Below are 9,852 nucleotides of genomic sequence, written 5' to 3' on the forward strand. Positions count from 1 at the left end.
AGCAGGAATACCTAGGGCAGGTCACACAGGAACACATCCAGGTGGGTGTTGAAAGTCTCCAGAGAAGGAGACTCCACAACCTCTCAGGGCTCTGTCACCCTCACAGTAAAGAAGTTGTTCCTCATGTTGAGGTGGAACTTTCTGTGTTGTCACTTGGTGCTGTTTCTGACATTAAGAGAAATACTCCCCCAGGCATGGACCAAGCCAAGCACAAACCATGCAGGCACCTGCAGCTCTGCCTAGGCTTTGCTGGAGCAAACTGGATCACTGGGCCACTTGATGAGGAGTTACCTGACCTGCCAGCATTTAACAGAAAAAGAACTTCATCTTTCCAAACCCGCTGGTTTCCTGCATCCTCTGAGTTAAAACGAGATGATGCCCTTGGCCACCTCATCCTGCCCTGTGTGGAATAACTGCCCCCTGCCAAATGAAACAATCAGCAGGAGTGAAACAAAGGTGAGTGTCCTGGCTCCATCCGGACGTGTGCCTGGAAAGCCTCCCTGGGGTTCCTCTTCCCAGCAGACACACAGGAGCTTGAGGAGTGCTTCCAGGCCTGTGTTTATCTGAATGGTTGTGACCAGCTTAAAAAAAACCACCCAAAATGAGAGACTTGTGGAGCCAAAACCTGCTCCCAGGTCCAGAGCTCATGCTGTGTTCTCAGCAGAACAGCACTGGGCTTCCAGCAAGGGAAGCCCAGGCTGAATAAAATCCACCAAGTCTGTTTATTTGGCTGCTTTTGCATGGCTGTGAGATCAGAGAGTCGTTTATTTGAATTTTCAGTCAGTGCAAGGCATTGCAGCTGTGTTTATCTCACACATCCTGCCTTCCTCCTGCTGTCAGAGCTCCCAGGGAAAGCCAGGAACCTGCACTAGGATGTAGGCTGCACCTTGGAGAAGACACACTCATGCCCAGAGTTATGCACTGGAGGGATTAATGAAGATGATGCTAGAAACATGCCATCATCCCAGATGCTAACCCAAAATGTGGTCACATTGAGGCCAGGTGGAATCAGGATTTGGCTACCAATTCTTGCACCAGTCTGTCCTGGCAGCGAAGCAAAAGTAGAGTAACCATTTGGGGATGTCATCTGTGGCTGAACCAATATTTCAGGAGCAGTGGCTGTTCCCACAGCTGTGCTACCTCACAAGGGCAGGAGCTGCATGCTTCTACTTCTGATTTTGTGCTGCTTCTGCCCAGAAACCTGCTCAAAAACTCACCCAGTAAACAGCCTGCTGGGCCAGGAGGCAGGTGGGGACCACAAACTACGGATGGAGGTGGGGACCGCGGTGTGAAGGTGGGGACCATGCAGGCTTGGAGCAGAGCATGGGCCTGAGCTGCTGAGCTGCAGGCAGAGCTGCTGTCTGTGCTCCCCTCGACCAGCCTCACCTGCTGGAAGATGCATGGCTGTCTCCTTCTTCACACCAGCTCCTGCAGGTTTCTTTTTCAGCTCCTCCATGTTGGTGCTCCCCTCCAACTTCTTAGCTCGATGGGCTTTTGCCTTGTCCTCTGCTTTGACAAGACCTGTGGAGAGAGAGGAATTTTATTCAGTGCTCATACCAATACTCAATTTAATACCCTCACACCAACGCTTACTTTGGTGGTAAAAAAATCTCTACCTCTAACCCAGGGACACTGAGCTGGCTGAAGACCTGCCAAGGTTTTATGTGTAGGACCAGGTCCATAATGATGACAAGCAATATGAAGAGAAGCTTGTGGTGTTTTGTTAAGGAAAACAACCCCAGTCTTCCCAGGAGCCAAGAAATGGCAGAGACCACATCCAGCCTGCTCTTCATTAAGTGTTTAAGTCCTTCAAAGCAATTAGTGCCCCTCCTCTGAGTGCCTCTTTTACTGGAAGGTGCTGCCTCCTGCAGTGCATGAAAACACAAGTCTTTATTTCCCTGGTTGAACATTTTTCATAGCCAGTCCAAATCCAGTTGCTGTCATGCCAGGAATGCTCCAGGTTTCCTCCCTACTTTGTACCCAGCTTGGTGTATTTATGGAGCACAACAACAATCCCACTCGCTCTTGCTTTGTCAGGCTGCAGCAGCCAATTTCTGAGCCTCCTCTCCAAAAACATCCCAGGAACATGTCTCTTCCCCCTTGAATTTGTGCTGCTGAACGTGGGCGACCAGCACTGGAGACAGTGTCTGAGGGATGGATGTGTCACCCAGCCTCTCTACGCAGCAGAAACCCTTCTTGATGCCATTGGAAACACCATGAAATCCCAGGACAGTGGGACGATGAGGAGATGATGTTCCTCATGCCTGACTTGTGTCAGCAGCTCATTACTCTTGGGTTACAGCTGGAGATACCTGGGTCCTTTCTCCTCTCCTCTCACTTCCCAGCGACAGACTCCCCAGCAAAGCAGACAGGGTTGCTATCAGTGCCAGCTCTGCTCCTGCCTTTCACTCCCTTCACAAAACTATGGTACAAGGCACCAGCTCCTTCAGCACAATATCCCCAGGATCTGGGTGGCTGTCATGTATCCCCACCACTGAGAAGGCTGTTGGGGAAGAGGCTTCCCAGAAACACCCCAGGGAGAAGCTACAACCCAGCTACAGCTGACCAAAGTCACCCGAGTTACCTTTCAGTCCAAACGTCCCCGAGATGGATGGCTGCTCCCCCGTAAATTTCTTAGGAGTTTTCTGTTTCCTTCCTGACTCAAAAGAGAGAAACAGAGAGATTTGGTCAAATAACTGTACTGCCAGGGGGGCTCCAGCAGTCCTAAGGCACACACTCTGTGTCAAGAGTGGGTCACCTTGAGGAGGCCTTTACCCGTGTGAAATACAGGGCTGTTGAATGAAGCAGCCACCCTACCAAACAGCAACAGGATGCTGGTCCCCACCCCACAAAACCAAGAGAAACAGTGCTACCCCATGCCAGTTCAAACAGTGGCAGTCATGCTCTGTCTAATTCCAAAAGCCACAGTTTCCAAAGCCTCAGCAGCTCAGGTGGCTGGTGGTGGTTCCCTGTGGAGCTGTCAGCAGTGCAAACTCATGCCATGACAGGGACAACCACAGCCCTGCCTGCCAGACCCACAGTGGCAATAGACAGTCATTCTACTCACCCTGTCCCTATATTTAAGGTAAACACATTTACCAAATAAACCCTGGTTTAAATTGCCACACTGAGCGAGGACAGGGGGGCTGACATGGCAGCTTGCTATGCTACAGGGAACTCAATCCAGTTCCAAACCTATGGATCCCACAGAAAAGCCTGTATCATACTGCAGCCTGGTTTAAACTTTCAGTGGAACTCACTGTTGCAAGAAACCAGGGGGGCAAATTATCAGGATGTTAAAGAAAAGGCTTGGATACATTCAGAGAGACACTCTCAGCAGCACTGGCCAGAGCAGAGCCCCTTCCCTCCCCATGGGTCGCCCCCCTCTGCACTCCAAAACCTCCGTAGCCCCGGGCTCTAATCTTACTGTGCTTCATCCTCTCGGGGTCTTCCTCCTGCAGTGAGGCCTGGCTGCCCCCCTGCTGCACGGTGTCCTTTCCACTGCAGGACTTGGCCGTGGGGGTGGCAGCTGCTGTGGCCTCAGCTGCTGCGATCTGGAACTCCCTGCCCTCCCGGCTCTCCGCCGGGCACTCGCCGTTCTCCGCGTGCTCCTGGCCCACGGCTTTGTCCGTCTTTGCCTGTTTGGGATGGATGGTGGGGCAAGCTGAACTCTCAGCAGCTCTAGGGCAAAGCACAGAGGGCTTGTTTAAAGAGGGGCTGTTAGACAAATGTCCTGATACCTATCCCCCCTTGCCAGCCCAATCATGGGAATGGAGCCGGGCACATTCCCCCATTTCCCAGCCATCCCTACGCCACCACCACACAGCCCAGCACAGCCTGGTACCTTTTCTTGCCACTGCTCTTCCCAATGGCCTTTGGCACTTTGTTTTCTGCTTTGCTGGATGGCACTGGCCTGTCCAAGTGATTCCAGAGCCGGTGCTTTTCTAGCTGGGTTTTGGAGGTGAAGGCAGCTTCGCAGTACAAGCACGAGTAGGTCAGCTTCTCTGAGATTGCACCCTGGGTGGAGCAGGAGAGACAGGTGAGCATGGATGCTAGACCATAAAGGGGACAGGATTCTTCTGAGCACAAATTATGTCTAATATCCTCCTGCTTCTCCAAACAGTTACCAACAGTCCATGACTCTCCCCAGGCCAGACTTTACACTCAGCTGGAGACACCCCAGCCCCTCTTGTACACACCGCACTGCCCCTGGCCCATCCATGCCCTCCCCATTTTAATCTCCTGGTATTTTTATTGGGTTTAAGGCCTGAGAAGGGACTTTAGCCTGTAGATGGTAATGTAAGAGCCAGCCATGGGGAAGGACAGCCAGCCCTCCAGTCTCCTTACCCCTTGGCAGCGCTGATAGTGGTACTTCAAGCCATAAATGCTGGGGAACTCCAGCCAGCATCCTGAATTGGGACATTTCACCCTGGAGTGGGCTTTGAATTCATCCTTCCACTGGTTCATCAGGGGGAGCTGGGAACAGGAGAGACAAGAGATACAGCTGAGTGAAGAGCATTGTGTGCCTGGGTGCAAGCCAGTGCATCCGACTGGGCACATGGGACCTCTCATCATTCTTGTCCACCCTTCCCACCTTGCAGCCACAAAGGGGACCCCAGGGGGCTGTGTTTCAGTGCAGTGCTGCTCCCTCCAGTGAGGGTTGGTGTGATGGAGCTGCAGACTCTACAGACTAATGGTTTCTCCTGAGAATTTACCTTGCTGTGCCTCCCAGAGCACGCACATGCTCCTGGCCAGGCTGGGGAATAAATCAGGCCAGAAGTCGCCCGAGTGATTTAACCACCCCCCATTTCATCCAGTCAGTAAATCACCTCAGGCTCTCATGACAAACTGCTCTGCATGTTGTCCACACTACCCTGCTGGGATTAAACCACACAACTCTGCAGGGAATAAATCATCCCCCCGCCGGTGCTGCCAGGTCATTAGCCAAACCTGATGTGGCTGTGAGAAAATCCAGCTCCTCTGGGAACGGCCCTGGCAAGGGGAAGCTGGAGGGGTTCTGGGGGATGCTGGGCATTGGCATGGAAGGGATTCAGGGCCAAGACCTTGCTAAGTCCAAGACAAGGCTGCTCTGAAGATTAAAGCACTGGGAAGGCAGGTTTAACCCTGGAGCAGGGATGCCTGGAGCATGCGGGGCAGCAGGACGTGGAAGGGAAGGCAGAAGGAGCAAGGCAGGGAGGGCATCAGGAAGCAGAGCCACAGGGTCTTACGGGGATGTCTTTCAGAGCCTGGTTCTCAGCCTTAGGTCGTCCTTTCTTCCTGCCTTCAGTTTTGTCACTGGTTGCATTTCCTGCAAGCAGACACAGCACACGTCACCCGCCATGCCAGAGAAGCTCCCTTGGTCATGCAGCATCCTTTGGGAATTCCTCTGGCCCAAAAGGCTTCGTCTGCAGGAGGTGGTGACCTTTATGGACTACCAGAAAAAGTCTCTAAAAAGCCATTTACCCACCTCCCCTGCAAGGCAGCCTCTAAGCTGTCCTGAAAACACCCCATTCAGTTTGGACTCCTACCCATCTGGCTCCTGCCCCAAAACAGCTCGTGGCCGTAAGGAGAGGATTTTGCAAGCTTGGCCCCAAACTCTGCTAATTCTGGAGCAACTGTGCAGGGTTCATTCAAAACTCTTTGTAGTGCCTGTGAAGAACATCCGTGCATCACAGCTGCCCTTCTCTGCTGCTCTCAGGCCACGTGCTCAGGCTGTTCCTCCCCACTCACATCAGGGAGGGCCTCTCCCTGCACGTGGAGCAGAGCTTCCCTTGCACATCGTGGGACTCCATGAGCTGGGACTTTATGAAAAGCCACCACATCATCCAGGATTTGCAGCAAAAGCTGCATTTACCAGCTTATTTTTCTCCACGCTTTCTGATTTCTCTCCTAAACACTTCAAAATATTCCAGATTCAAATGATCCCACAGCAGCACTTCCCCATCCCTCTGGGCAGCTCTCCCCAGGAGCCCAGCACACCCAGTTCCTGCAGATGCTCAGTGACAACTCTCCTCTCCTTTTCACAAACTGCACAGATTTCAAAACTTTCAGGAACATCTGGTGCCAAACAAGTGCACAAAAGCACCCAGCCCAGGCACTCCTCAGTGCCCTCACTGACCTGCTGCTGGATGGGAACAGCAAGGACAGGGACAGGAGAAGCAGAAATCACATCTCCTCTTCCAACATCCCTCCCCCTGTGTCCAGCAAAGTGAAAGCAGAAGAGGCCCCCGTCTCCCCAGTCCACATCAAGCCTTATTCAACCCAAGAAAATGGCAGACATTTCCACTCCCTGCACTTTCCCAGGCAGAGCAACAAAGTATCTTCATCACGGAGTGTCCTTCACTCTGCTTCATCACTTTCTGCCCACCTATCTCAGAAGGAAAGGTTGAAATTAAGGGATTTTCTACTTTGAAAGGTGCTGACAAGATGTGGCATAGGGAAAACATCTCTCCTGAACACAGGTATGATCACACTGCAGACAGCTGGAGCTCACTGCCCTTGGCAATAACTTACATTCCTCTGTGAGCAATTATGGCTCAACCACTTCCAGGGAAGAGCAGCATTTGGGATACCTTTAGGGCTCAAGTGTTTCCCCACGAGGCCGCTGATTTTGGGTGCCTGCTCTGAGGGACATCTCTGGGCTTTGACCTGGGTGATCTGGGCTGCTGTCAGCAAGGGAAAGGCAGTGAGAACCTGTCCGTGCCCATGGAGAGGGTCTGCCCAGCATCCACAGACAGCAGAGAAAAAATTCTCCTTGGGCCTGGAGATTCCTGGAAATCAGCTCTCCATCAGTGACAGCCCTTAGGTCTGCTCATGAGCCTCCATCCCAGGGCAGCGACACAGGAGCCAGCAGATGGGCTGGACTCATTTAAGCCCTTTGATGCAACACTCAGCTCCCTACTCGGTAAAGAGGCAGCCAGACACGCATCTCGTTAAGCCAGACACACACCCCAGGAAAGGCAGAGGCTGTCTCCATCCCCCCCTTCCCATTCCCAGGGACTGTGTCTCTGCAGATCCCAGCCTGGGGTTTTTTTTGACCCCTCAGAGCCCTCGCCAGGTGTCAAAGTGAGCAGCACACCCAGACCCAATGCACTCACACCCCCTTGTTTTGGCAGCCAACCCCTGGGCTTGTCCCCCCCATCCCATCCACCTCCATGGAAAGAAAAACCCCATTCCTCACTCACCGAGCTTGGGCAGCTCTGCTGGGGGGTTTATCCTTGTCTCTGTCCTGCTTTCTTTGCTGGCAGTGGGTTTGTTGGAGCCTGCAGTTTTCTTTCCACCTTTACAGGTATAGGGATCCGCCATCTCTGGAAGAAGCAGGGAAGGCATTAAAATTCTCTCCTTGGAGCTGGGAACAACACATGCTGGAAAGCAAGGAGAGCTGCTGAGGAGGGAGGGAAACCAGAAATCTATCATGCAGCTTCAAAGGTCCCACAAAGAGAAGCAAGGGGACGTGCTCCTGGGTGTTTGTTCCACGGTCGAGCAACGCCGGAGACGTGGCTGAAAAGCTGCTCCCATTATAGGCTGGTTTCCCCTCCTCACGTAACAGCAAAGACTTTATTAAAAATTATGGGCTGAGTCTGCCCAGAGAAATAGTGAACAAATGGCTTTTCCTCTTCGTTTATTTCTCTGCTTTCATTTAAGACACCAAAAGAGGAAAAAAAAATAGTGAGTTTTAATGAACAGATGTAGTGATAAATTTCCAATTTTCCTTATTAATGGGAAACCGTTATAAACTGAGAATTGTTAATGTTATCTGAATTTTCCGTATTAATAATTCAATTTGGCTCCTCTATAAATAATGAACATCAGGAATTATCACAGAAGGCCCACTCTTGCTCCCAATGGAAGAGGGAAGCAGGACCCCCCCTTCCACTTTGGTGGTGCTGGGATGAAGCCTCTGGTGTGGCTGGATCTGTCCTGCTTGGTTTCAGGATCCCTAACCCCCTCCCAACAGGACAGGGGCTGCATTGAGAGATATCATGTCCAGCCTCAGGGGAAAGGAGTCCTCCAAGCTTCCAAAATGAGAACAAGCCCTTGGGAGGTGAACCCCTGGACCATGATGGCCTTGAGACCTTGGTGGGAACATGATGCTGATGCTCAGCCAGACACCAGCAGTGTGACTGAGGGAAGTGCCAAGCAGTGTCTTCCCTTTGCTCAACACTTCTCTCTCTCCCACACACACACACACGGGTTTTTCAAAACACAGATTTGCCTCATCACCTCCAATTCCTTCTACAAGATCACGTTTAGCACCGTTTAACTCAACAGAGTTGATGCCCTGAGCATCCAGACTCATCCCACCTGCCCAGAGGGACACCAGACGTCAGGAGAGCACCTGTGTGTGCCCAGATCACACACATGGGACAAGAGGGTCCAACAGTCCTTTCTGAGGTGCTCAGTGGGCTCTGTGAATCATGCACAGCCCAGATGTTCCAAGACCTGGCAAAAGCTTCCAGCACATTTGGCTGGTGACACATATGAGGTGGCTTGCAGGGACACAGAGGTTAATTGGATCGAGTGAGAAATTCCAGCCTTGGCAACAGGTTCTCTGGCATTTGGTGCTGAACATGGAGATCATTTATTCAGCTAATTTGGGCTCTTTCTGTGGGAGACCTGGGTAGGAGCTGCAGCCTGACTGCCAGTGGTTCCTTCCCAGGGACAGCTGGTCCCTGGAGCAGGCACGGAGAGAGGTCCCTGCAGACCTTTCCTAAGTTATGGCTTCACTTTCCCCCACGTGGACACTGCTACTGTCCCCAATACTCCAGGGACACACCAGCCCCTCAAACACCCCACAGCAGCACCCACCAAACCCCGGGCAATGCCAAGTATCACCTCCTAGTGCTCTCTTCCCAAAACAACTGGTGCATTCCAGGTGCTTGGATCATCCCTGCTCCCACAGCTGGACACTTCTCATTCCCTTCAAGACATCTGTCCCCTCGCAGGGATTCCTTCTGGCCAGCTTAGGAGGTTTTTGAATGTTTTTTTCTTTTTCCACGCCAAATACTTATTTGAATTTTTTCCCCCTTATTTTTTGGTTAAATGAAAAAATAAAAATCCTATGAATCACTTTGTGAGAGCCAAACTGCTTCCTGGCCACTGATACAACCTCAGGGATCCCAGAGGAACTGCCCCAGAGTCAGAGAGCAGAAATCAGCCCATTACATATACATATATTATTTTTTTTGTAATGTCCAAACTTCTCACTCATTTTTGAGTAACAGCCTGAAACTCAGCAGGTCCTGCCTGCGAGTGGGGCTGGGATGTGCTGTGAGCAGGTCAGGCCTGGCAGTGTCTGACAAAGCCTGCAGTTCTTTTTAGAAGTTCACAGCAGCACTTCCAAAGCACCTCACTCCAGCTCCAGGAAAAAAAAGTCCGTGTCAACACAGGAGCCAGAATGGGATGAGCGGGGGCCGAGCTGGCAGTGCCAGGAGCAGGGTGAGGAGAACACCTGTGGCTTTGGGAATGGGGCACTGAAGCACAATCACACGCTCCTCTGCAGGGTTTGACAAGGGACAGCAACATCCCAGCCGCCTGCTGCCCTGCCGGGGTCTAGCCCGACTCCTCCTGTGGAGCTACTGGGCTCTGCAGGCCAGGCACAGCCTGGAAACTGGGCACAAACTGGAAAAGGGGAAATAATTCCACGTATAAACGTCTGTCCATGACCTCGGATGGGGTCTGCGGGAGCCCACACCCAGCCAGGGACGGCTGCGACCCTCTGGGCCCTGGGACATCCTGAAGGCTACGGGGTGGGGGGGGGAAACATCACCCGTGGATCCTGACCACAGAGCGTCCTGCTGGGATGCCCCTCCTGGTCCCAGGGCTACGGATGCACCGTGCCGCCCAGCCCCG

The 9,852-nt window shown here is 52.4% G+C and overlaps 1 protein-coding gene across 1 annotated transcript in view; it reads right to left on the reverse strand.

Moving 5' to 3' along the window:
- ZNF512B (zinc finger protein 512B) overlaps positions 1-7,305 on the reverse strand; it is a 22,804-nt gene extending 15,499 nt beyond the window's left edge. The window contains exons 1-7 of the mRNA XM_009998596.1: positions 7,185-7,305; positions 5,229-5,308; positions 4,348-4,476; positions 3,845-4,017; positions 3,428-3,681; positions 2,585-2,656; positions 1,387-1,521 (exon numbers count right to left, since the gene is read on the reverse strand). Of these exons, the coding sequence (XP_009996898.1) occupies positions 1,387-1,521; positions 2,585-2,656; positions 3,428-3,681; positions 3,845-4,017; positions 4,348-4,476; positions 5,229-5,308; positions 7,185-7,305 (964 nt within the window). The remainder of the gene's footprint in view (positions 1-1,386; positions 1,522-2,584; positions 2,657-3,427; positions 3,682-3,844; positions 4,018-4,347; positions 4,477-5,228; positions 5,309-7,184) is intronic.
- Between the last annotated feature and the right edge of the window lie 2,547 nt (positions 7,306-9,852).

The sequence above is a fragment of the Chaetura pelagica genome, unplaced genomic scaffold (genome assembly GCF_000747805.2).
Source record: "Chaetura pelagica isolate M959 unplaced genomic scaffold, ChaPel_1.0 scaffold275, whole genome shotgun sequence".
NCBI classification, from domain to species: domain Eukaryota; kingdom Metazoa; phylum Chordata; class Aves; order Apodiformes; family Apodidae; genus Chaetura; species Chaetura pelagica.